The sequence below is a fragment of the Pestalotiopsis fici genome (genome assembly GCF_000516985.1).
Source record: "Pestalotiopsis fici W106-1 unplaced genomic scaffold PFICI_Scf_9, whole genome shotgun sequence".
NCBI classification, from domain to species: domain Eukaryota; kingdom Fungi; phylum Ascomycota; class Sordariomycetes; order Amphisphaeriales; family Sporocadaceae; genus Pestalotiopsis; species Pestalotiopsis fici.
Genome location: NW_006917099.1, coordinates 564,998 through 591,442, shown reverse-complemented (window position 1 = coordinate 591,442; position 26,445 = coordinate 564,998). Strand labels below are relative to the sequence as shown.

The window sequence follows — 26,445 nt, the reverse complement described above, 5'->3', positions numbered from 1 at the left end:
ATCATGACTCGAGTTTATGGCAATGGCTTTCATCATCAAGTTAGCCATTCTTGCCAAAGAAGCTTTGACTTCTCTGCTTCGGAATGATCTTCATATTAACGACAGAAAGATTTTACCAGGTTGAAGGTTCCCGCTCATTGCCCTATATAGAATGTAAGTTCCATGCTCAGGTCGAACTAGGCCTAGAAGCAGCTCGTTGAAGTTCTCTTCATTCGACAGAGTTATTCCATATGAATGTAGCTTCGCGATTAGTCCCAGAGGTAGCCTTTTATTCAACGGCCTATGATAGAGACAGAAACTCGCTTTCAAAACTCAAATCAGTCTTGTATCCTCTCTCTACCCTCGTGACACTATCAACGATCGCTAGCCTGTGTGCCTAGCAACAGAGTACCAATGCGTCAATGATAGCTTACTCATATTCAAATGGGCTCATCTATTATCATCATCCATTTCAGTGAAAATCAATCCAAACCCCCCAATTTCATTGACGTTATGCAGGCGGAAGGGGAGCTAAAGAGTTTCTCATGCTTTAGAGATGTATGAGGTGCACACAAAGTTCCGGATTATTCAGTCGTATGCCAGCTCAGCATCGTAAGCAAACCAACAGTGATCATGAGAATTTGTCAAGGGAAGACTTTGCTCATGACGCTTCACACGGTGACTCACCGGCTCAAAGTTGCGCATATACTTGAGAATCTCACGCATCTCGGGTGGAGGTTACATGGTAGCCGACACGGCGAGCTGAAATTGGTCTAGCTTGGCTTCAATGGCTGAGATTAGGTAGGTGAGATTCTGGGGTATTCGCGATGGTCGCGACGTATATAAAAGACATTGGAAGCCTTCCTACATAACAAGATCCGAAGCATTCATATCACGTAGAGTTGTTCTCTTGGCATATTGATTTCCTTCATTCACCATGAGCAGAACACTCAACCCCTTCACCTCGAAACGGCTGATATACCGAGCCGTAGAGGACAATAGCGACGACGAAGACTTCATTCACAAAATTCAACGTGATGCTCAGGCGCAATCAGGCTCTAGCGCCTCCCTGCTCGTGCCGGAAAACAAAAAGTCGAGCAACAAGTTCAAGGAATACCTGCTGGAACGCGCCCTCATGAGCACCATTGTCTGTCTGCCCGCCAACACGACAGACGCGACAGACGCCAAGCCCACGCCCATAGGCATTATTGCTCTAAAGCACATTGAAAAGGGCGGCGAGCAGAACCGCCACAGCTACATCAGCATCGACATTCTGGACGGGTATCGGGGCAAAGGCTACGGTGGCGAGGCCATTGAGTGGGCGCTAGGCTATGCGTTTCAAATGGCTGGTCTGCACCGTGTCGGTATCGAGACATTTAGCCATAATACGGGAGCCATGCAGTTGTACGAACGGCTTGGGTTTGTGCTGGAGGGGCGCAAGAGGGAGGAAATCTGGTTCAATGGCCAGTGGGAAGACTATATCACTTACGGTATGCTGGAGAATGAGTGGCGGGACAAGATGAAGAGAGAGGGGAGGAACTGGAGAGAATAGAAGAAAAGAAAAGAAATTATTTCCAGACTTCATAATTGTTTTCTACCATTGGGCCAACTTTACTGATACTGGGAAACCATCAATTTTCTTGTCTTCTCCGCCCGAACAGTGGCCACCCGAAGCGGCGGCGGATACGCTTTTGCGTGGTGGGATGCGCGGCGGCGGCGGCCCGGTTTGCTTCAATGCTGATAAATCACAATTCCCGCGCCCACCCGCTGACGTGATCAACAACCAATCAAATGGCACTATACATGGTCTGTATATTCTCAACTTTGCGAAGACTACGTCTTGAGAATCTGTAACTAATACCAAACTTGAATATCGTTTTCTGTCACCATTCAAGTCAACATGAAGTTTGACATCAAGATCATCAGCGACTCAGTCTGCCCGTGGTGCTACGTGGGGAAGCGGCGCCTCGAAGCCGGCATCGCGGCGTACAAGTCGGCGCACCCGGGCAGCGACGACACCTTCAGCATTTCCTGGCACCCCTTCTACCTCGACCCCAACGCGCCGCGCGAGAGCGAGGTCAAGCGGGACCGCTACGTGCGCCGCTTTGGCGAGGCCCGGTTCGCGCAGGTCCAGCAGACGCTGGCCGCCGTGGGCCGCGACGCCGGCATCAGCTTTAGCTTTGGCGGCCGGACGGGCCACACGCAGGACTCGCACCGCCTGATCCGCTACGCCCGGCACCAGGGCGGCGCCGACGCCCAGAACCGCGTCGTGGACGAGTTGTTCAAGCGCTACTTTGAGCTCGAGCAGGATATCACGGACCAGGCCACGCTGCGCAGTGCCGCCGAGGCCGCCGGCCTGGATGGCGACGAGGTCAAGCGTTATTTGGATTCGGACGAGGGTATCGACGAGGTTGAGGCCGAGGTCACGAGGGCGCAGCAGGTGGGCGTCACGGGTGTGCCCAACATCAGGATCAATGGGCAGTTTGAGGCACCTGGCGCGGTGGACGCCGATGTCTTCAAGCAGATTTTTGAGAAACTTGTCGAGAGATCAGGGTAGCCAACCTGTCAAACATGTCTGAAAGAAGGAATGAAATGAATACGAAGTGGTACGCGTCTAGTTGGTTTACAGGATACCTTGTGCTTCACATGGGTTGCAACGCCCGACGGAGGGCTAATGGCAGGTGCTCTCCGGCCTGCCCGAGATTTGGTCGATATAAGACCAAGTCACAATTATGTAATAACAGATTCAACGACAACATATTGTGTATCATGGCCAGTCGTGCACCGGAACACATCTGTTGGCAATGACGAGAACTCGCATGCCAATGAGCGATTGGGCTGCAATGCCCAATGTGTTACATGAGAAACATGGCGGGACTCAACGAAACGAGTTCCAGATATTGCATCAACCCACCGAAATTTTTAACCTCCTCTCTTCCTTGGTTCAAACCCATGGCATTTCAAGGGTGACGGACTCCGGGAGTATACAGTCCCCTCCCCGTTTCGTACCTTTTAGGTTATGCCAGGGTTGCTTTGGACCGAGAGCCTGCCTTGTTGGGACAGCTTCTGAACTTGCATGGACATCCACTTGATGATGCTCCTGCTTGCAAAGTACATCTGGGCATGGTGGGCTTCATTTAAGTTTCTAGACATACAGTCTTAATAGAATGGATATGCTAGCAGCAGCACAGAGCCTGTGGTTCCAGGATGCGGAAATTGCACATCATCAACGAGGCGTAAGACTCTGCTGACAAGGCTGATGGTCCTGAGATCTCAACGGTATGGAATGTAGGTAGGCGTTCGATCTGTTTGAACTTCATCACGGTGGGCTCATTATCTGGGCCAGCACTTCATTTTTTTCGGCGACAACTTCGGATGGGAAGGACTTGAGACTGGGGCATTGAGGGGAACATGGCAAGTTGAACATTGCGAGACACCAGTGGAAGAGACTCGAAACATCTGATGAACCGTTGATGGTGGAACTATTGGGGGACACTCGTGATGGGAAGGGAAAAAAAACAAGCATGGTTAAAAAAAAAAGGTGTCCACCATGCCAGTAAGAGATATGTTCTCCGGTATGGAATACCCGAGTAGCAGCACTATCAAAAAATATATGCGGCAGTGCGGTTCCGACATCCACTATGTATATGAAAAGAGACTTGACAAGCAAGAGGCATGTCGCGACTCACCGGGCCTGTCGGTTGGGTAGCAACGATAATCCCACGAGAAAGGGGGCATTGGTGTGAGTGCAAACGATGGAGTTTGACAATTTGCTGCCCGAGGCCCACTGGTATTGGACCGGCCGCTGTGCCGTCAGAGCTTCTAGAACACAGGCACCCCTGAACATGGGAATGGGGACCCTGCCGGCGGGAACTGCACTAGATTTAGTGCAGGTAGGCACCTTGGCCCGCCCCGAGGAGGCTTAGGCGACACGTCGTCTCTCGCATAGTACTACACGACTTGTGTGTTTTCTTCGTCTTTGCTGCTTGATAATAGAAGCCTTACTACGTGCATCTTCGTATACACACGCGGTTGCGCGTTGTGTTGCGTTGCCAAAGTGGTAGCCCCAAAGTCATTGGAATACAACGAGAGGAATAATGACGTGTAGGATAAAGGCGGCGAGAGGCTGTGTTGTATGAGCTTCTCGAGGCCCACGGCCGATCGTGCTACTACAAACGTACATTTGTTCGTTTTTTTCGCACGACCACGGCACTGTAAGATATAGTAGAGATGATGAGCAATGACTGGCAAATATGTTGTGCTTTTGTCCATCAATGCTGCCACTGGTGCCCTGCGTACCTACAGACATACTTCCATTGTGTGTACAGTACACTACTTGCTACATACCTACATAGGTAGCACTCAAGTGTAGTGTAAAGGCGGACGTCCGGATTCGCAATGCAGGTGAAGCTTTTTTGATGGGTCGTGAACAGTTCAGGGGTGCTGCGTGGGAGTTCCTAGGAGGTCCCTGGCAAAGGATCCTAGCGAGAACTATACTAGCACTGGCAGATGCGCTAACAAAAGCTCCCGTCGCAAGAACCGGCCTTGTCGGGAGTGCAGGATATCCAGCCCCCGGCACCATCTTGGCAATTTTGGGAATGGAACCAGATGCTTGGGACCAGGCCAGCGGCACTCGTAAGCGCTCGCCCGCTCGCTCGCTCGTCCAGTTCAGCTAGGCGTTAGAACTTTTAGTATCAGTCCGAATGGCGCCATTGATTATTTTGGGCGCGCCTGAAATCCAGGCGAGAGAAAGGAAAAGAAAACGTGGCCGATGGTGGCGTTCATCATGCAGAACATAGGTTGTGGGTATGTGCGTTTTCTAGTCAAGAGGCTGAAAAAAGAAAGAAAAAAGAGCTGTTCGATAGTGCTTGCTTATCTGGTGTGTGCCAGGGCGGAAATAGGAGGGAGAGGAGGAATGGATAGACCTAGAAAAACGACAGGCTTGGCATTTCGGAGGCCGAGGGCACCTTTTTTTTTTTTTTTTTTTTTTTTTCGGTTGGGGCGACTTCAAACCACCTCTAGTAGGTCTGGCAAGCACTCTGTTGACAAGGCAGGCGCCCTGAGAGCTACCTTGGTCCTGTATCCGAGGCTATGTATCCTTTAGAGCTGTGTTAAATCAACGAGCTCTACAGAGCACATAGGCTACCTAGATTATTGTGCATGTCGTAGTTTGCAACATAAACAACGACAACCATCGACATACCAATGTAAAACAAAAATCGATCCGAATAGCGGGAGGGAGGCCTTTAGCGATCAGGTGTGAGTGAAGCCGGGTTGCCGTTTTGGGCAATGCGAGAGCTAGTGTAGATATCAATCAGTTTGCTCTGGAGTCTGGAAAGTTTTTTCTTCTTCTCTCTCCTCCCGTTGGATCTGGATTGAGATTTGACAGACCCGCTGGGCTGGGGGTGGCCGGCCTTTCTCAATGTCAAGATCCATGTCCGTCATTGATGGATATCCTCTATTCCAGGTACTGTTCCAGGTACTTTCGTTGTTCCTCTATCTAGGGTCTCTCTGGCCATTTTGTGTCCAGAGCACTCGAACGGGGAGAGCGGGAGTTGTGGCGAACCCCGTCTACTATGGAGCAGAGGACCCCCCAAGCTCGTTATCGTACCTGCAGAGAGGGCGGTGCCTGTGCTGTCAAGCTCTATACTACTGTCGCAATGGAACCACTTTGGCGGCAGTGCTCTCTACTCATCAGCCTAAAGCGTTTCGTTCATACAAAGAGGTATCAGTGTTGAACAGAGCGAGTAGGAAGCACGGAGTCTAGATCGTTTCGACTATTTTTATGTACTATGCAGGGCAAAACTGACTGATGATCGATCTGCTTTCAGGGTTGATCGTGTCCGAGCGCCAGTTTTGATCAGATATCGACAGAAAGACATGGCAAAATCTTGTGTCATGATTGGTTTCGCGGGCGCTGATGATGATTCGCAGCTTGAATTGATTGGTGCTATTTCGTAGGTACACGGCTCAATTGATTGGCCTTCAGTGGCCTTTCCAAACTTGGTTTCGCTAAAAGTAATGAGTTCGACGACCCTTATCTTCCGGAACGGAAAGGGCTGATCGCCACAGGGGAGGAGCTTGTCCGGCCAGGAGCAAACCATGACTCAAATATCTGTGATTTGTAAAAAATGCATGCAAGAGCTGCATCTGCCATCCCACGCTGCATATCCCATTGCAGGTCAAGAAGTTTTTCTCTTCTCGTCCAGATCCCTCCTTTGCCTATCATTTTATTCTACATTACTAGTATTGGATGCAACCCTCCCGAGGATTCGATAGTGTGAAACAAGATATGGATGTACCTGCCAGCACGTCAAGGTCGATCTCATGCATGTGAAAAGCACGATGATCGACCTGCCTGGGTGCGGCTCAACAAGCATTGATGGGATGGCTGTGAAGGGCTGTATCGACTATGCAATGTCCATCAGTATTCCCTATCAAGATTACTGAGACCCTGCGTATCTCTCTGCAACTTTGGGTACACTAGTGAGTAGTTAGTCGTCGTTCACTAGAACCTACATATCATAAGCACATCTTAAAGGCGGCAGTCCGGTCGCCGTCCGTGTATCAGTTTGCTTGGAAAACATTATTCCCGTTTGAGATACGACCATTCGAGATACGGGTTCAGTGTCATCATCATCACCCATTCCGCCGGCGAACAAGACGGGCGCTATTGCGCAATGCAAGTATAGCACTGACTATAAGCACTGCTGCTTCAGGTTACGGTTGCGCTCGCACATGTCCTCGGGAAATAATCCTGCTGGTTGACTTTGCGCCACGCCCATCTAGATTGTCAAAGTGGTTCTCCGCCCAGCCAGACGATTCCTTTCTCAAGTTCACCGACTATCTGTGCTCCGGTTCTTGTGCGGGATGAAGATGGATCATAAGCATGCGGGACCCACAATAGCAGTGAAGTTGCGTGGGAGGACTTTTTTTTTCCAGCCCCCAACTCTCTCAGCGCCTGGGGAGAGGGGGAAAAGCTCTTGCCGCACGTCCAGACTCACGATCATCTTCCTTGGTGTTTCTTGCAGCAATGTACCCTCCACTTCCTCCTCCTCCTCTTGCTGCTAGCACCAAAGTCCACTTTTGTCCAGACGCTTCTCTGAAATCTTACCGTCCCACCTTTGCGTCACCCGACTCATTTGATACGAGCAGCTTCTCAACTCCGAACCTCACGCCTTTCTCCTGCTCCACTGTGACTTGTCGCAAAACCGGACCTTGCTGCCAAACCCAGGCTGGGATCTTCGCAGGTGGTGGAGCTGTCGACGCTTGCCAGATAAGCAACCAAGCAACCAGCAGGCCTTCAGCGCCAGTGCCAAAATGCTGCAATCCATTCCACCATCCATCTCATCACGCAGATGCTGCATGGGCACTGTCGTGACCTTTGCCAATTACCCAGCACGTCCCAGTGGATGGCTGTAGTTTTGAGTAGGTACCGTCCAAGCCGCAAGCTCCCCCTGCCTCCAAGGCCTTGCCAGTACCTGAAATCCTGGAGCGATTACCCGCGCAGATCCGTTCTGGTGGTGGTAGGCAACCTTAGCAACCTTGGTCACCCTTGGTTGAGTACCCCTCTTGCTGTTTCCTCTATCCAGTGCAAGGGCAGCTCATCGGCCCGTTGTCTGGCACATCAATGATTACAATTGAAGACGGCCAACTTATGGTGCAAACTTGGCGCCTCTCTCTCCTATTATCGCCGTGACACTACTGCTACTGAACCCCCATAAGTAAGGCCGTCCAATCTAGGCCGGCAGCCTACTTTGGGCCGTCAAAGTCTATTCCCTTTTCAATTCTTGTCCCTCGTTATTTTTGGTCTTGGTATTCCGTTTTCAGTCAGTCGAAACAATCCGGATCCCGGACGAACAGAGTAAACCGCTCGAAACGCCTTCCTTGTCGATACATAGACTTCTCGTTAGAACGAACGTACCTAGTACGTAGTGTCGACTGTTTTTTTCTAGCTCCACCTCGCCACCATCTTGCTAAGCACAGCGGATAGTCATACGCAACTGGCTCCATATTAGCGCTGCGTTGTTCCTTCTTGTCTGCTGTTTTGCCTGTCGTCACCTCGCCTGGTTACACAGCAAGTTTAGACTGCCCTCGCTCGTCTTCACTCAACAACCGCCCAAAAGAAAACGTCATTTCATAATTATTTCTATTATTCCCGACGTACCGAATCAATCACTCATCCAGTCATCGTCTGCCACGGACTGCATACTCACCATCCGAAGCTCCATCACTCGTTTCAGCTTGTTTGTTTTTCGTTTGTTGATATTTACTTATTACTATATAATCTCTACGCTCAGAATCTCCACCGCGAGCATGTGGACTATTGGATAGAGCCAACTTCCTGAAACCGACGTGATCGTCGACACTTGCCCTTCCGCCAAGATCTTCTCTCGTCGGATAGTCTAGTACTGTCGGTCATCCCATCTAGCACTCACTGAATACACATTCATTGTCTATTCATCGAAACCACTTTGCTTTACAACCCACATACCCGAAAAGCTCAAGATGGAGGAGAAAACTGTAGTGCCTGGTAAGAAGGAGAAGGGCAGAGTGCGTTTCAACAGCACTGCGTCGAGTGATCCTCCGGCCGTGCCAACAGTGAACATTGAGTTATCACCATCTCCTACGCCATCGAGAGGCGATGACAATTCACCCTCGAGTCCGATTCGTCGGCCACGACCATCCATCATTAGAGGCAGCTCTTACAATTCCGTGCTTGATATGGAGATGGACGACCACACCTTGAATCCCACCAAGCTCCAGTCGGCCATGGCTGCTCATCAGCGTGCACAAACCTTTGCTGCTGCCATGTCTGGCTCACACTCGGCTCCCGGATCCAGGCGCGGGTCGCTTGACTCTGATATCGATGTCATGTCACCAAACACTAGCGGCAATGATCTCTTATCACCGGGCTTGCCTCTAGAGACAAGTGAGAAGGTGTCTATCGAAGTTGACCGAGCAGGACGGGAGGCACAGGAAAGAAGAAACATCAATACGGCAGCGTACGAACTCGTTCGTGCACATGTCGGGCTCGCGAACACGTTGCGAGAGGACCCTACCGAGAACGACGAGCAACGAGCCCCTGCCAGTCAGTTGGACAACCTTGACGGCTATTACGAGGATGAAGCTCTATTGAGTCCCACGGGCAAGCCTCGTGAAGGTGTTCTCACAAACCTCCTCAAACTCTACCGAGTGGATGAGATGCCACGTAAGGACTTCAGCGGATATACTACGCCGGCATCGTCTGGCACTGCCACACCCACTCGTCGGAAATGGTATGACCAGAACAATGGTTCTACTAGTACCTTGGCCAGTCTGGCAGCCGCCTCGGCCATTCTTGCAAACCCAAATGAAAAGAAGCACCGCAATCCTACCAACGGTCCACGCATGAAGCACAAGAGAACAGCTAGCGGCAAGTTCAAGAGCATGGTGGGCGGCAGGCCAAGGATGGAAGAAGAGGCGAGAATCACAATCCATGTGGCCAACATTCTCAAGCGTCAGGAGTTCATCATCAAGCTCTGCCGAGCTCTAATGATGTACGGAGCGCCAACTCACCGCCTCGAGGAGTACTTGCGCATGATGGCTCGCTTCCTAGAGATTGATGGCCAGTTCTTGTACCTGCCAGCCTGCATGATCATTTCCTTTGACGACATGTCGACACACACCACCGAAGTCAAGATCATTCGATCAGCACAAGGCGTGAACCTGGGTAAACTAAAAGATGCCCACGAAATTTACAAAGAAGTCCTCCATGCCGTGATTGAGGTTGATGAGGCCATTGCCCGACTAGACGGGCTCATTCGCGGAAAGGACCACTTCAATCCCTGGACGCGTGTCCTCATGTACGGCTTGGCTAGTGCAACGGTCGCACCGTTTGCCTTTGATGGGCGGCCTATCGACATGCCCATCTGCTTCCTACTTGGCTCTTTTATTGGCTTCCTCCAGCTCATTGTCGCCCCACGGTCGGATGTGGTCAACAATGTCTTCGAAATTGGTGCCGCTGTGGTCACGAGTTTCCTTGCCAGAGCCTTTGGAAGTATCCGGGGTGGCGAGCTCTTTTGCTTCTCTGCCATTGCTCAGAGTTCGATTTGTCTCATCCTTCCCGGATACCTCGTTCTTTGTGCTGCTTTGGAGTTGCAATCGAAAGCAATTGTCCCAGGTTCCATTCGTATGGTCTATGCTATCATCTACTCCCTGTTTCTTGGATTTGGCATCACCATTGGCACGGCAATCTACGGATGGATAGATGACAGTGCGACCTCGGAAACCACATGCCGCAATACACTTGACTCTCACTGGAACTTTGCCTTTGTGCCTGCATTCGCTTTCTGCCTGACATATGTCAACCAAGCCAAATGGAAGCAAATGCCTGTCATGGTAAGCCTATTCCCAACATAATTACTTATCGGTACCTTTTCTAACTCTGTACAGATTGTCATAGCAATGGTTGGATACATTGTCAATTATTTCCTGACTGCAAGATTTCCCAACAGCTCTCAGATTTGCAATACGATTAGCGCTCTTGCTGTTGGCATCTGCGCCAACCTGTACAGTCGAGTCCGCCACGGTGTCGCTGCCGCCGCTCTGCTCCCTGCCATTTTTGTGCAGGTCCCTAGTGGGCTGGCCGCTACCGGCAGTCTGTTGAGCGGCTTGAGCACTGCCAACGAGTTGACCAACTCGTCGGGAAGCGTGAATGGCACCACGACAGTCTCTGTCGGAGACGACTCCCTCGATACGATCGTGTTCAACGTTGCGGCGAGCATGATTGAAATTGCCGTCGGCATTACTGTCGGCTTATTCTTTGCCACGCTCTTGATTTATCCTTTGGGCAAGCGTCGTAGTGGCTTGTTCACCTTTTAATTCTTCCCTCATGCACACAATTATCACATACGACACTACAAGACCATTCACTGGGCGTTTTTGGTCTTTTTGAATACTGGGTTCTCTTTCTACCTGTTCAAGTTTTGGGAACAACAACAACAACAACTGGATTTGTTTATAAATTTAGCGAAAAGCAAGCGAAGCGATAGGTGCATTGGGTTTGCTCTGGATGGGATTCCTATATAAAGAAGGACTATGAAGCATTGACATCGAATAGAGTAGCATTAGACTGGAGCATCTCTAGAGGGTAGGCGGCATCGTCCGAATGATTTATTGGGGTAACAAAAGCAATATAACCCTGCTACACGAATCATGATTTTCCACAATTATTGGCCCTTGTCGTGAAGATTGAGCATCGCAATTCTTTTATGCAAGCTTCACATGCAGGACGGAGACACGGCGTTTCAACTGAGTTTTTCCAATGCATTGCTTGTACTCGAAACTTTAATTGCCATTGGATGTTTTGTGCCTTTGGAGAGATACCATGCAAAAAGCTGCACAAGGTGAATCACGGGATTTGTGAAGTTATCATTGGTGGCTCATTCTATGTACTTGAAATATAGATGGATAAATAAGGAAAAGGAAACCTCTATGCGAATCCCCAGATCGCGAAAAGATCGCGACGGATAGAATGGAATCAACGGGTATATCGGGGCACGGATATTACGGGTAAGCGGCGATTCACGAGTTGGCAACAGTGGAAGCGATAGACATGGGCTAGGCCAGGCTAAATGCCAAGACCCAGCGATAGAGTATAATCTGCACTTCGGCCTTTCGGGTCGTGTGGAATTTGATCGGGGTCTTTAGTGTAACAGCGTCCACTACGACCAGCCAATAAGCACTGTAAAACAATTGACTGGTTCCTGAACAACCCATATGTGGGCTTTCTCGTTACTACGGTACTTGCATGGATTGAATTCACGGCATATTGATGTCATCACTATCAAATCACGATTATGTTAACCGCGATGAGTCTACAAACATAAATAAAGGGACATCATCCAGTGGAACATGTTTTTCTGACCTCTCATTCATCACAGCCCAGAGAATTCTCACATTTACACAATGAGCGATCCAAACAACCCAAATATCAACAACAGGTCAACTCCTCAATGGGGTCTGATGCAAAGAGAACTCTTCTGGGCGCCAAACGAAGGAAAACATCCTCCATTCAACACGGGTGAGTATTGCCCAGCTTCATATCATCTCTCAGCCAAATCAGGATTTACATGACCAAAAAGATCCCGACAAATTAAAGGAAACCGCCGAGGATCGCCTCTCAAAACGTGGTTGGTGAGTCGTCCCGCTATGAAATCACTTGAAGGCTTTTGTGTGATCTTTTGAGCTGAAACATTGGCCCTCTCACCAAGGCTATACTCGTCTTGCAATGCCGGTCTGTCATGGACTCACTATGCCAACCGACTGGCATTTTATCGCCACCAGGTCATTCCGCGCATGCTCGTCGACACACACCACCGCGACACGGCCACGACCATCTTTGGACACAAGGTCGCGGCGCCGATTGGCTTCGCCCCGATTGGCATCAACCGCATCTACCACCCGACGGGGGAGCTGTCGCCCGCCAAGGTGGCCGGGGAGCTCAACCTGGCCTACGCGCTGTCGTCGGCGGGGAGCTACAGCATCGAGGACGTGGCCGAGGCCAACGGCGACGGCGGCGTGCGCTTCTACCAGCTGTACTGGAGCCCCGACGACGCCGTGACCCTGTCCATGCTGCGCCGGGCGCACGCGCGCGGCTACTCGGCCCTGCTGCTGACCACGGACACGTGGCAGCTCGCGTGGCGCCACGACGACGTCGCCATGGGCAACTACGCGTTTTATCACGAGCACGGCGCCGGCGACCTCGGGCTCGGGGACCCGGCGTTCCGCGAGTCGCTCGAGCAAAAAGGGTTGGACCCGGAGAAGAACCCCCGCGAGGTCGGCGCCGAGTGGATTGACAAGCACATTTGGCACGGGCATTCGTTTTCCTGGGACCGGCTGCCTTGGCTCATGGAGCAGGTAAGCAACTTCCGATGTTATCTCTCTCCTTTTCTGGGTTGTCTCATGAGCAAGCATTGCCTAAATTGGTGCTCCGAGAGAGCAGGCTCAGACAAATTACTTGAAAGAGCTGCTTCAGACTCATTTATCTACCCTATTGGGCTATTGCTAACACATGTTGTTGTAGTGGCGCAGCATTTCTGGGGGCAAGCCCTTTTGTATCAAGGGTATCCAGAGCGTGCCCGATGCCAAGAAGGCGGTGGAGATGGGCGTCGACGGCATCGTGGTATCGAACCATGCCGGTCGACAGGTTGATGGGGCAATTGCGTCTCTCGATGCGCTAGAGAAGATTGTCGATGCTGTTGGGGATAAGACTTATGTAAGTTTTCAAACCGGAGATTGTCATTGTGGTTGGCACGAGACGGAACACTAATACAAGGAAAACCTACAGATCATGTTTGATTCGGGCATCAGGAGCGCCGCTGATGTATTCAAGGCCCTCGCGCTCGGGGCCAAGTTTGTCTTTATCGGCAGGCTCTGGGTGTGGGCTCTCGGCGCCGGGGGTGAGGAGGGGGTGCGACACGAGATCAAGGCTCTACTTGCCGAGTTTGATATCATGATGAATGTCGCTGGCTATCCCAAGCTCGATGAGATCAATCGCGACGCCATTGAGTCTCTTCCCAAGGGCACCTACTTTCCCGGAACGCCCAAGATCACCTGAGTTCGGGAGCGGATTCCTGAATGGAATTTGCTTGAAGTGGGCGTTATGTTCTCTCCTTGACAGGAATCCTATCATTAATTTGTCTTGATTCATGTACATAATCCCAAGCGGAGCACACGCTCACTGTATATAGCACATATAAAGTTCAGTCATTCGTTCAAAAAATAGTATCTATGCAGCTCTGGAATCTTGGGATCCTAGAAGAAACGTGGCGAAGAAACATGCTACATCAGGAGTGTAGTCAAAGATGGGTACTATATATACATTTCTACATTCAATTTGCAAGTCAAAAGTATATACAAGTAGAAGAGTAGCAAAATCATGGGCACATGTGAGGAAACCATTTTCTGGGGCGCAAATCTGTTTTGCGTAAACGGTGGAGAGATGCTCCAGATGTCCCCGTTGCTCGAGTCTGTGGCTTATGATTAGACGACGGGCCAGCCGGTCGACCAGCTAACGACGTTCCAGCCAAACTGATAATCCCCATCACCAAGGCCAATGTTGGTATTCGCTATAGAATGGTCAGCTGATGCTCTCCTCGGGAAACCTGGCCTCTTGTAAGCATGGGAAAACTCACCATAGTGGTAGTACAACACGGTGCCTACAAGATTGATCGTCAGTAACAACTTCCAAAGCTGTAATATGGGTAGGAGGTCACTTACCATGCGTGCTGTCAGCAAAGACACCCTGTCCACCAGGTCCGTAGACATAATCGTGACTCGCAAGGACAGTGGTGCCGCCGCCACTCAAGCAGCTGGTACCCGAAGCATCAACAAAGCCGCCCGTGGCACTGGTGGAGCGGCAGACGCGAATCTTGTACTCGGCTCCCGAGGCGGGCTTGCTCGTGTCGTAGCCGCAGCAGATGCCCTCGCTCCAGAAGAGGTAGTAGTAGCCCGAGCGGTAGTACATGAAGGAGCCCTCCTGGGCGTGCGACCCCGAGGGCTGGTAGGCAATCTGGTACGACGACGACGCGGCCGTGTGCGCGTTGCTCGCCATAGGCGCCTGGTACAGGTCGCCCCAAAAGGAGCCAAAGTTCATGTAGTACGACGAGCCCACGGCGATCAGGTTCGGGTCAATGGCATTGTACGGCTTGGCCGATGTAGAGGAGATGCCGGTCGCGCCATGGTCGGTCCAGGAGCCGTACTCCATGGTTGTGGAGGTTGCATAACCTTTTGAGTGCTACGGTTAGAGGACATGTTTTGACTGAAAGATGGAGATGTATACTATCAAAATGATTATCACGTACCGATGGCAGAGCTCTGAGAACCAAAGGTTGAGACGGCATAGTACATGATGTACGTATCGCCGACCTTTTGGACATCGGGAGCCTATAGAATGTTTGAATTAGCATTCTCTAGATCATTACTTGTAATGATGAGTGAACTTTCTTCAACATCAAGTACATACCCAAAGGTCATCATTGCCAGCCAGGTTGATGATGCTACCAGCAGGAATGGCTGCTCCTTGATACGTCCAGGGGCCTTCCAGAGCGCTCGACTTCCAGATACCAATCAGACTGCCCGTGTTGAAACGAAAGTAGACACCATCGCTGGTTCGCTGTATGACGGAAGGATCGTGGGCCCAGCAGCTCCCAGAACAGGACCCGGGGTTGGCGTAGCCGGCGACCGAGCCGACGAGAGCTGTGGCCGCGGCCAGGAGGCCGGAGAGACGGTTGAAGAACATGGCTACCAAGAAATGACCGATTTCTTTTCTTTATGTTCCTTTGACGGCTGTCACACGGTGGGTGATAAGCTATACTTTGCTGGTCGAGGGCTCGGGAAGCGTCTCAGATTTACAACAACTCAGGAAACCGCATTGTCGATCAGGAACCCGAGGGGTATAGTAGTCTATTTGAATAAACATGCCATCTCAAGTTCGTTGTCGGGAAATTGATTCAAAATTTAGCATTTGTCTCAAGAATGGATACTCAACTAGGCGGATACGAGACCATCAGTGGTGGAAAGTTGTCCCCTTACCCACAGCGAGGTTGTCTTCCTCTACTCAGCTGATCCACTGACACGGGCAGCCGTGAGTGCACGTACAACACGCCGTCGAGAATAAGCAAACCTCGGAAATGACGGAGAGGCTGAGGCTCCTCGGCACACTTTGCTTTCTGACATGACATATTGCAGAGTGGCATGCCAGGTCCGGCCGGTGACCGACCCATATTGATGCCATTGGTGGAACCGAATCCAGAAAGAGCCCAAGATCGGAACATACCCCAGAATTGCCATATCTGGAAATACGTGGGGTACCGTAGTGCTTCCAAGATGCAGCAGCATTGCGGCTACTACGTACATTCTAGAGCAGGGGACAAGTTTCCACTGTGATCCAAAGAGGGAAACTAATGCAAATACCTGGTGGAAACATTCCATTGCCGGCCGTGGCGGTCTGGGGTGCATGAGTAAGTGACTGAAGGTTTTTGAGCTTGTGACTCTCTGGCTTAGAGGCGCACCTATCAGAAAGCCGACCTGGTAGATGAAATGGGGGAATATATATGGTCAAGTACCAGGAAGAACAAATCCAACCTAGATCGTCTTGAATTGGAATCGTGCTTTTCCAGAAATGTCGAGGAAAACCCGTCGTGGGTGATGCGCTCCAATCACAAGCAAATCCGAAGTATCGTCAAGTTGAGGCGATGATGGAATCCCCTTTTCTCATTGGTTGTATGCTAATTGCCGATCAATGGAAAGATAAAATAAGCTCAGCTGGCGTATTCCGCAATTATTATCTACCTTGCTGACACCGAGTTCATCTCTCCAAACTAGGGTGATTGCATCAAATCAAAGTCCCAGACACCTTTAGTATGCAAGAAAAAAGAAAAACCAATAGGCAATGCTATTTTGTAAAATCATGTAAAGTATTGCAAGCCTGGCACTGTCCTAGAATAGCTCCCTTTTCAACAGCGGCTTCACCGAGCAACCGTTTCCTCATTCTTACCCAGCGTGGTAGGGCTGTCAAGATCTTCGTCTCCTTGCATTCTTCTGTGGGCTCGGTCTCGTCTCTCGTCGTCTTCATCGTCGCTCATCAGGCCCTCAAGCTCGAATTCCTGCGCATCGCGGACGGGCACGTGGCCATTGAGCCTGGGACCCAGTCGTCCATTGACAGCAGTTTTCGCTGGGTCTACTGGGTTGGCATTGCGGTCGTAGAGGGAAATGAGCATCATGGTGAAGAGGAAGACCAAGAAGGCTAGCGAGTAAAGGATCAAGATGTAAGAGACATGGTCCATGGACGAAGCTGCAACCAAGGCCATTTGTTCTTCGGTGGCACCCATGAAGAGGAATCCAGAGGCATACAGAAGCTATAACTAGTCAGTCATGGTCGGCGACATCATGGAGAAGAATGACTTACAAAAGCCGGAACGTATTGGAAGCTGTTGGTCTCGCGACCATCCTCGGAAAGGCCGTTGCGGTCTCGCAGCACGAAGGAGATTTCAATGAGACGGGTAATACCGACTCCCATTAGAGTCCAGCCAAACATCTTGTGGGTCATGGCGCTGACCATCAGCTCCTGAGGATGAGCACTCATGCCCCAGCCAGTAAGGAGAATCACAAAAGCCGGGACAAAGTTGCGCTGAGGGCGACCATCACGGTCCTTGCTGAGCCAAATACCAGCCAAGCCGGCAGCCCACCAGATGACGCCCATGGTAGTGTGTTGCCAGTCATTCTTGACCCAGGCGGTACCCCAGCGGTGCTCGGTGAAGGTGTTGACCATGCCCCATGCAGCAATGACGGTACTGTCGAAGAACTCCTGCGAGCGGCCTGTCCGCTTGATCCAAACCTGACCCACCAGCAAAATGAGAGTCAGAATAATACCATAGGCAATAAAGGCACCTCCCATAATGAAATGAGCCGCACACTGGCCGACATGTTCACCCTGGCAGAAACCCAGCGCAGTAATGCCTCCAAAGATCAGCTGGGTCCAGACAAGAACAGGAAAAGCCTTGCCAACAATGCCGTGACCTAGCTTTACAACGCGACGGATCTTGCCATTAATGCCCTTCTCTAGATGTAATCGCAAGTATATTCCCATAATGACTTGGCTGAAGAGCATGAACATGAGCGGCGAAGCAAATTTGGAGTGGACGTTGGTGTGCAGGAATTCGCGGCCGCCGTGCATATGGCCGAGAGCGTAACCCAGCAATGCGAGGATCGTTCCGAGGACTTGGAGAGGTGCATGCCATCGATTCTTGACAATCTACAGACCGTGCCATGGTTAGAATAAAAGACTTTTACTAGTGGAAGAAGACAGTCGTCTGAGAACTTACACCAAGAACCATGCCTACTGGAAAGATGATGCCCCAGGCAAGCATCTGTATAAAGATGTGAATCCATAATATCGTGTCCTATAATCGCTGTTAGTAGCCTGTTCCAACATATCTTAGATCACAGCATTGGATCTTCGACCAAGCCGGCGCTGCAACTAGAGCTGGGTGAAGAGAAGACGTACGAGTGGCTCTGGCGAGATGGTCTCTCCCTCTGGGATTTCAGAAGAATCGTGATCGTGTCCAGAAGCCATGGGAATAGTCGCAGCCAGGAGCAACGTGGCAGGCAGCCTGGCGGAGGAAAGAAGCAAGCTGCGTGAAGCCGCCATGTTTGCGCAGGTGCTTTTCAACGGTCGTACGATGGATAGCTAAGCTCTCGAATGCAGATGCGTCTATCCAGCGGTTCTGGTATTCCGTACTCTTGGGTCCGAGGGTTGCGACCCCTGGAATCGCTCGATAGATGTCGCAACTTGGCGGGGCGACGTAGGACGCGACAGCAAACGTGTCCAAGTGAATTGAGTTCGGCAGCTCCGGCAGTGCTACGTGCTGGGATCAGTCGAATGATAGACGTTCCGATTCTTTGCAAGTTGCTACAATTTCAATAGAGAAGAATGATCTCTACTGAAAGCCGAGGGGAATTCCGATCCAAAAGTTAAGACAAACAAACTGGAAGGAAGGGAAAAAGTTATTAGGTTGAATCTGGCAATCAACCGCTGCTGACCAACATGCACTCAACTGTCACTAGCGCTGCTGAGGCCAGAGAAGCTCCAGCGCATTTTGATTTGCATTCGTGTTCAAGTACGTACCGTTGATGATTAGGGAGGCTTTGATTGGCGTACCCGAAATAAATTACGGGGCGCGGATCCTAGATCTCTCGAACTTTGCCCCCGAGCTTGCCGTTCGGATTTTGTCCTGCGATGTCCGAAAAATGTATTCATTTAATTGTTCAACCAGAAAGGCATTCAAAGAAAACGACAAGAATTGTGATTGTTTATCGTCGTTGATTTGCAATTGTCCTCTTGTTGAGATACATGTACGTGAAGCTTTCACTTGCTCGTGATACTGTACTCGTCAGGTTGCTTGCAGGGGGTGGATTGACTGGTTGGCATGATTGTATTTCGTGCGGGGAAAGAAGAAGAAAAGTCCCCTGTTACTCGTTATGTTGAGCTGTTTTGGAAAGGCCTTTTCTCGTCGTGGGTTCAAAATCTTCGACTTGCTACCGGCATTCAATAAAGAACAAATCAACACCACTTGCATTCGTCTCAGGGGTAGTATCCTCCCAAAGTCCCTAGGCTGAATCGTGAGTGTTGCTACCTTCTGTACCATACCCACCTATCACGCTAGACGCTTAGCAATACTATGTAGATGACGCTGCCAGTGGATACAGCGACGACAATGGAAGTGGCACTATATTAAGGTAATGTTGATTGGGGACCAAAGAGGAGAGAGTATACAGTTTGAAGATTGGCGATAACAACGGCTTGCATAAATTAGCCCAGACCTTTATTCTGGGCGAGTATTCTTCAACACTCGTTTTCTTATTGCTTCTTGCTTTTCCAGCAACTCAATCCTCGGTATCAAGTTGAGCTTGCAGAGAAACACTGCTGCTCGGGGCGGGTTTCTGCAGTGTCATACTCGGCAAGATGCATGAATTTCCAACCACTGTCAGTTGAGCGGGTCAGTACCAAGCAAGTATCGCAACAAAAAGGCCTTGTCTCAACAGAGAGTCGCCTTGAAATGGTCGGTGACACGGCATCTTTGAGGAAATAACATTAGACGGAGAGGAAACAAAATTCGAAAAACAGACAGCCCTGGAGGAGACTGGCTATTATATTACCTGTACATCCTACCAGGAGGGCACGATTTAGGCCAAGGCAAAGCGCCAATCAGAGCTAAAGTTCTTTCCTGCGATTTTGGGAATAGTGAGAGGACGCTAGCGATTACTCCCCGAGACAGGCAGCCGATAGCGATCGTGGGTAGTTCTTGATTATTTATAGAGCTGCCATAACCCCCCACCTCTGTTTTGTTCCCTACTACTAGGTATTCTCGTCAGCATTGCGCCTTCTCTTGATGCCAGGAGGAAACACTACGGGTACGTCCGGAATTTTGTGTGCCAAGTCATGTGCCGCGGGCGCACAGAAATTGCAGCTGCCCGGTGATTGAGTCCAGTCCGCATCGCACATAATCCGAGGATTAAATAGATTGTACATAGCTACACCCACAGTGACCACTGACACTACTGAATTGACCTTTGTCGCCTCTTCTCGCATCACTGTGATCGCTCAATAATATGGCAGAGGCAATTGCAGACTTCTTTGCCGAGGCAATCCGCCTGTACGAGCATGTCCTGTCCCTGGACAGTGAAGCAAAACATGACGAGGAAAACACCTCTCATGAGAGCTTCTTCTGTGCCTTTGACATCTTGGCAAGTCGTCTTGCGGAGCACAGCGAACTCACCGCCGTCGAGCCAGACAACCCAGATGGCATGGAGAAGATGCTCATCAAGGCTTGTTGGAAGATGTCCCACGATATCTTGCTTCGCCTGGGAAGAAAGAAAACTGAGCAACAAGATCTGAATGACTACATCATTCCAGTCTCGTATGCCCTTAATTGGACAGCTCAGGATGTTGAGGCGTTAGGGACTCGGCTTCTTCAGCTGAACACCCAATGGCGATGCCTGCATCCAAGTGATGAGTAGGTCTTACTCATCTCTTCTCTCTATCAGACACATACTGACGCTCTCTTCAAGCAAAACAGCACAGTTTGTGCAAAAGTTGTCTAGTCTCCGACCCATCCATGAAGTCGCACTGCAAATCAAAGATCCAGCGATGAACACAGAAATATCACAAGCATTATCAACGCCTGCATCCATTCTCAGCGACTTCATTCTCGAAACTCTCAGCTTCAAGTCAATGAAAAATCGTGAGGAAGAAGTGGCCGAGGCCCATCGCAACACATTCGACTGGATATTCAAGTACTCCTTCGGCGACGTGAGCGAGGGTGGATTTGGCGATCAATTCAGTAGATGGTTACAATCTAGTGAACTTGGTAACACATACTGGAGTAGGTAACTCTCTGCGGCGTATCTTGTGGGACATTTATACTAACTCCCAACCAGTCACTGGAAAGCCGGGTAGCGGCAAGTCAACCATCATGCGGTACATTTCTGAGCATAAAACAACCGCTCAGTTGCTCCGCTCATGGGCAGGAGAGGACAAGCTTACCAAAGCAAGTTTTTACTTTTGGACGAGTGGCTCCGAGGAACAAAGATCTCAGACTGGCCTATTGCGTTATCTGCTTCACCAATTACTCTCTTCCAGTGCACATCTAATGCCAAAAGTCTTCCCCGAATTATGGCAAAAACTGTCTACCATGAGCACTCGAGAGCGGATTCGCTTCTCGGTAGAGTGGAATGCGATTGAGCTCATGGATGGCTTCCACCGGTTTCTAGCTCACGCTTTGGATTCGACAAAGATATGCCTCTTTGTTGACGGACTAGATGAGTTCGACGGTGATCACCAGGAGATTATTCGGTTTTTCAAAGCAATTGCCGAGGATGGAGAAAGGAAGGGTGTCAAGCTATGCCTATCCTCACGACCTTGGCCCGTCTTCGAAGAGGCATTCGCATACGCTGTACCAAATCTGAAATTGCAAGAGCTCACCTTTAACGACATGGCAACATATGTTGAGGATAATCTTAGCCAGGATCCCAAGATGAAACAAATAGTCTGCCAAAAGGCAATTGGCGGCAACTCTTTGGTTCATGATGTGGTCCATCGAGCCGAGGGTGTCTTTCTCTGGGTCCGTCTTGTTGTCAGAAAGATTCTCGAGATCCATGGCCACGACCCGGATCTCTCACGCATCCGGCCGTTTCTGCAAACTTTACCCTCTGATCTTGACAATCTATTTGACAAACTTCTCTTTCAGGACCAGACACCAGCCCAGATAACAGAAACGTCGCACATGTTCCAGTTAGTGCATGCAAGAGAGGTGGTGGCCAATTTCATCAAAGATGAATCTGCAAACTCTCTCACGATTTGGGAGCTGGCTTTCGCTCTGGATGCAGCGATTGTGGGAGATGATGAGGATTTCGAGGAAGCCACCAACGATGAAATTCATGCTCGCTGCAATGCAACAGTTGAAAGAATCAACGTAAGCTCCACAGGACTCCTCGAGACTTATCTAGATCAAACACGCGATGACCGGTTCGTGCCAATACTATCTCAAAGAAGCGATCACACTAGGGCCCAGGGTCGCGATCTCGCTGAAAGCAGAGTCACGTATTTGCACCGCACCGTTCGAGATTATCTTATCGCCAAGCAAGGAGTCTGGAGTAAGATACTGGGTCATTGCGCTGCTGACTTTGACCCACATGAACGACTCATTCAGTCATACTGCCAGCGTCTGAGGCACTCTATTGAGCCCATTGAGCATCATCGCCGACTGGATGACTGGTATCCCGATATTGCCTTATCCTTGTCCCATGCAAGGTACATGACATACACACCACGCCGGCAGAATACACAGATTGCCCTCGTGAACCAAGTCGAGCATGGAATCTCGTGGTATTGGCTACGGCGACCTGGGGACGAGTACGACCATTGGGCAAGAGGTTGCTTTGGCACTTATGAGCAAAGAAAAGGTAACAAGTTGATCATTCAACATCCATATCTGGCCTTGTGTACCAAATTTGGCTTGGAACAATATGTTCTAGCCACCCTCGATCACCTTGCCGAAGACGAGGGCCACGTCGATTCGGCCGAAACTGACAGTTCGACACTTCACATCAAGGAAGAGACGCCCCTTCTTTCGTATGCTTTGGAATTCCTGACTTCACGTCAGAAGACGATCATGCCTCTGTCCTCACCCGCGTTCATCAAGTCGTTACTCGAGAGCCGTCATTTAAGCCATCCGGTGCTTGGAAGGCTCATTGGTACTGCAAACATGGAGTTTGACTCTCCCATCAAGAAGAAACAAGGGACCACACCTTGGCTTTTGACGCTGTCCCAACTCCGCGACGCTAAGCGAAGAGGATGGATTGAGCCATTCGATGTCAGCACTGATGGAACATTCAGATGGACTAAGATTGTTAAATTGTTGATTCAAGAGGGCCAGGCCGATAGAAATGCTTTTTTAAAGTGGAATGGCTTCGATGAGGAATGTTATGCCAAAGACGTTCTTTCTGGGCCCGAGCAATTGGGAGGCATCGACGACTACTGGATTCAGCAGTTGGGAAAAGTCATGATTGAATGAGTGATTGAGATTATCCTTCCTCATTACGAGAGACAAAGCACGATCGGTGTATTAACTAGTAAATAGCTAAATTTACTTTTTGGGGAATAGGTAGGCCCATGCATATACCGACTCGCACCAGCACGAATAAGAAAATCTTTAGCTATGGTTTGCGTGATCGGATGGCAAAGCTAGGACCTCGCCCGCCCACTGTTCTGACGCAGAGTGAATGAACTTGGAACCAAATTTTCGCTGCATCTTGATCTGTTCTTGCGTTTCAGGCCTGAAAACAGACTCCTGGGTGAATGGGTAAGGCACAGGGACCCTCATCCCTTCCTGGAAAGCTGGTCGTTGCGCGAGCTTGTCATGCCAGGCTTTGACGTGTGGGAATTCATCAATGTCTACCCCACACCAAGCGCACGAGGTCGCGTAGAGGTAGACGGCGATGTCGGCTATAGTGAGGCGACTTCCAGCCACGTATGTGTTCTTGGACTAAAACTTGGGCTTAGGATACCGCGTTTGGCTACATAGTCTCTCCGTTGGTCACTTGTTGCGACTTACCAGTTGTTTATTAAGGACGTGGTTGAGTCTTCTGGACTCGGCGAGATAGCGCCACAGCCCAAAAGGCTCGGGCTGAGGAGAATATCGAGCAAAGAAGCTCGATTGGCCCATGGACGGGCCGTACCCAGAGATCTGCCACGAGAGCTATTGGTAAGAGCAGATTAGATACGTTCATCCTACAGCTGGTTGATTTTGGGGGAAAAGCAGACTCACCCAAGACAGCTGTGTCCAGTATTCCTGCGTCCCGACCGGATACGAAAGCTTGTTCTCCTTGTCGAATTCGCTCACCATGTACTGAAGGCAGGCGCCGCTCTCAAACACAGTGACGACTTGACCGTCCTCCTTGACATGAACAATGGCGGGAAGACGTCCATTGGGATTGATGGCGGTAAACCACTCGGATTTGAATTCACCCGTCGCACCATCTAGGGCGATGTAGTTGTAGGGTACACTGTGATGAGCGTAGGCCATACATGAGCTTTTGTGGTTTGGTACGAATGGGTGGTCTAGAATCTACCGACTTACCCGAGTTCTGCTGCTGCAATGGTGAGTTTGTACGGATTGACGGCCGGAATTCCGTAAATGTTCAGACCCTGCTTGGGTTGCTTCTCTGCGGGAGCTTCTGCCATTTTCTTGTTTTTGAAGAAACTAGCTCGAAATGAGGCAGAATTGTTGTAAACTAAATACGTATAACTCTGTTATACTATCCTATCGTATAAAATCAAGAACAGTGAAAGAAGTCGGAGACTTCTTGTTGCTTTGAATTTTATATAGTTCTAGAGCATAACAGCCACGCACCACGTCACTAACGGCTTACCCTCCATCACCACCTAGAGCGGGGTTGAATTTGCGCACACGCTTTGACAAACATATCATGACCCTGCATTGTGTGTGCAACTAGCTGTCGTGCCAAGTCGGTGAAAGCACATGATCACGCTTCCACTCCGATCGCAAGGGCTGACAGCCAAGACCAGAGGTGGAAAGATCCATGCCCAGCCATAACACGTCGAATATATGCCAAGCCGGTCTAGTCACTATTGCTGTGAACGAAGAATTTGATCCCGACCAACGGCCATTAAAGGCAAAAATCAGATCATATTTAGGATAGAAAGCATATCATTATCAATGTATACCACAAATGCCGCCGACATACGGGACAAAAAGACCCTCGCAGCAATCACGTCGCCTGCTCTCGAAGCCCAGAAAACTCTTGCGCACCACAGGGCTTATCGGAATATATCAGCTCATGCTCTGGGATCGAGCCATTCGGCGTCGGGATTTGCAAAAATATCGACTCAGCCGGTCCGTAAATGTAATTACCGTGGCCTCTCTTGCTGATGTCCGGAGTGTCCATTGCGAAAAGCAGGCCTGACTCGCCCGTTGTTAATGTTAAACTGTCGGAGCTATTATCGGGGAGTGTAATTGTAAAAAGTCCATTGAGTACTACCACCCATCTTTAAACACAAGTTAGTATATCTTTTTTGCTAATGTTTTATATTTCCAGGGTCCCAACTAGTTTCGACTGGTCTGCGTGTCAAGTGTCCAGGAAGTGAGTGGAAATCGGACTCACTGAGGATAAGGAGCAGTATGGAACTGGGCATCATAGCCTGGCGAAATGACGCCGTATGTCATATTGGTGACATCGCCGAGTTGTGTCGCCTGGGTACCGACGATACCAGCTTGGGAGGAAGAGAAAAAGGGCGCCGAGAGCGACCAGCATTCAAAATGAGATTTCCCATCATGAGCATTAATGGCTGTCACGTTCAGAGTAGTGGACAGTGCTGTATCTATGCCCATGAGAAGGAGTACTGGAAAGAGAAGCTTGCGAAGCGCAGACATTCTCGTGGTATGAAGCTAGTTGTGTGCTTAATTTGCAAAGATGAAGGTGAATCGAATGATGAAAGATTGGAATGTTGGGCCATATCTCCCTGCTTCTTATATGTCAAAGTTCATGATGCCTTCTGTCTATTATTAGTCCACTCAGCTATGTATCTTGCACTTTCAACTTGCAGATGGCCTCTTAGTCTCTTTGATCTCGCAATTTGCATCTTCGCAAGGATACAATACCCGATATGGCTCTTCGAGGACACACCACAACGGCCATTGAAAAACATCACCCCCGAATTAGTACGTCAAAGGCTGAGCAAATTCGGTGTGTCCACGATCTATAAAGCACCATCACGTTACTGGGGTTTCACACACGTGAAGCTTCAGCCTTACGGGGTAGCTGCGACGCAAATGGAGGCTCTGAGTCGTGCACTGCCTCCATGCCTCACTCATTGGGGGCCGTTTATATTACGTCAGTTACTATTCCGTTGAAAAATTGCATAAAAGAAATGCATACAGTCATCTTATTGAGAGAAATATGTCCGTGGGATCTATCCACGTGGTTGACAAGGACGTTCACACGGCAGTTCATAAGGCTGCGTCATCTGACATCCGGTGTGCTTATCCGCGGAGTTTCCGCGAACCATCGTGAGGGATACTCGTGGTTCATGGCTGCCATGTAGCTCATATAACGGAAAAGTAAGAATTTTATCATCACACCGAGTATTTGCGCAAGGCCCAAGGTGTTTCGTGACGTTGAGAATCTTGACAAATCGTGGCATAGACCCGAGCAGTGACTGGCCCTGTATGTACCTACGAGCCATGCTTGGAGCCAGAGGCTCAGAACAATGAGCCGACAGGATAATTCTTTAGTTATCCATGTGATAATTAGATGATTACATGATAGACTCATTCAACTTGATTGAAGTGACATTTGTTTTGCGCAGGAGGAAAAGAGGAATGCGTGGGGCGATCTTAGCGG

The 26,445-nt window shown here is 49.9% G+C and overlaps 9 protein-coding genes across 9 annotated transcripts; 5 read left to right on the top strand and 4 right to left on the bottom strand.

The window, feature by feature from the left end:
- Nucleotides 1-916: 916 nt before the first annotated feature.
- PFICI_11604 (uncharacterized protein) lies at nt 917-1,531 on the top strand (the record flags this gene model as incomplete). The annotated part of the gene is made up of 1 exon (XM_007840185.1): nt 917-1,531. One exon carries the CDS (start codon nt 917-919, stop codon nt 1,529-1,531), a length of 615 nt encoding a protein of 204 aa, XP_007838376.1.
- Nucleotides 1,532-1,879: 348 nt separating this feature from the next.
- Nucleotides 1,880-2,536, top strand: PFICI_11603 (uncharacterized protein; the record flags this gene model as incomplete). Its single annotated transcript, XM_007840184.1, has 1 exon — nt 1,880-2,536. The coding sequence occupies one exon, from the start codon at nt 1,880-1,882 to the stop codon at nt 2,534-2,536; it is 657 nt and encodes a 218-aa protein (XP_007838375.1).
- A 5,951-nt stretch (nt 2,537-8,487) lies between these two features.
- PFICI_11602 (uncharacterized protein) lies at nt 8,488-10,842 on the top strand (the record flags this gene model as incomplete). The annotated part of the gene is made up of 2 exons (XM_007840183.1): nt 8,488-10,359; nt 10,414-10,842. 2 exons carry the CDS (start codon nt 8,488-8,490, stop codon nt 10,840-10,842), a joined length of 2,301 nt encoding a protein of 766 aa, XP_007838374.1.
- A 1,086-nt stretch (nt 10,843-11,928) lies between these two features.
- PFICI_11601 (uncharacterized protein) lies at nt 11,929-13,579 on the top strand (the record flags this gene model as incomplete). The annotated part of the gene is made up of 5 exons (XM_007840182.1): nt 11,929-12,043; nt 12,105-12,156; nt 12,234-12,879; nt 13,046-13,237; nt 13,310-13,579. 5 exons carry the CDS (start codon nt 11,929-11,931, stop codon nt 13,577-13,579), a joined length of 1,275 nt encoding a protein of 424 aa, XP_007838373.1.
- A 425-nt stretch (nt 13,580-14,004) lies between these two features.
- Nucleotides 14,005-15,262, bottom strand: PFICI_11600 (arabinan endo-1,5-alpha-L-arabinosidase A; the record flags this gene model as incomplete). The annotated part of the gene is made up of 5 exons (XM_007840181.1): nt 14,005-14,090; nt 14,157-14,180; nt 14,242-14,748; nt 14,826-14,907; nt 14,987-15,262. The coding sequence occupies 5 exons, from the start codon at nt 15,260-15,262 to the stop codon at nt 14,005-14,007; spliced, it is 975 nt and encodes a 324-aa protein (XP_007838372.1).
- A 1,228-nt stretch (nt 15,263-16,490) lies between these two features.
- PFICI_11599 (uncharacterized protein) lies at nt 16,491-18,172 on the bottom strand (the record flags this gene model as incomplete). Its single annotated transcript, XM_007840180.1, has 4 exons — nt 16,491-16,880; nt 16,931-17,776; nt 17,847-17,924; nt 18,029-18,172. 4 exons carry the CDS (start codon nt 18,170-18,172, stop codon nt 16,491-16,493), a joined length of 1,458 nt encoding a protein of 485 aa, XP_007838371.1.
- A 1,961-nt stretch (nt 18,173-20,133) lies between these two features.
- On the top strand, nt 20,134-23,096 carry PFICI_11598 (uncharacterized protein; the record flags this gene model as incomplete). Its single annotated transcript, XM_007840179.1, has 3 exons — nt 20,134-20,537; nt 20,593-20,906; nt 20,962-23,096. The coding sequence occupies 3 exons, from the start codon at nt 20,134-20,136 to the stop codon at nt 23,094-23,096; spliced, it is 2,853 nt and encodes a 950-aa protein (XP_007838370.1).
- A 138-nt stretch (nt 23,097-23,234) lies between these two features.
- PFICI_11597 (uncharacterized protein) lies at nt 23,235-24,265 on the bottom strand (the record flags this gene model as incomplete). The annotated part of the gene is made up of 4 exons (XM_007840178.1): nt 23,235-23,567; nt 23,637-23,780; nt 23,850-24,087; nt 24,162-24,265. The coding sequence occupies 4 exons, from the start codon at nt 24,263-24,265 to the stop codon at nt 23,235-23,237; spliced, it is 819 nt and encodes a 272-aa protein (XP_007838369.1).
- A 548-nt stretch (nt 24,266-24,813) lies between these two features.
- Nucleotides 24,814-25,475, bottom strand: PFICI_11596 (uncharacterized protein; the record flags this gene model as incomplete). The annotated part of the gene is made up of 2 exons (XM_007840177.1): nt 24,814-25,090; nt 25,207-25,475. 2 exons carry the CDS (start codon nt 25,473-25,475, stop codon nt 24,814-24,816), a joined length of 546 nt encoding a protein of 181 aa, XP_007838368.1.
- Between the last annotated feature and the right edge of the window lie 970 nt (nt 25,476-26,445).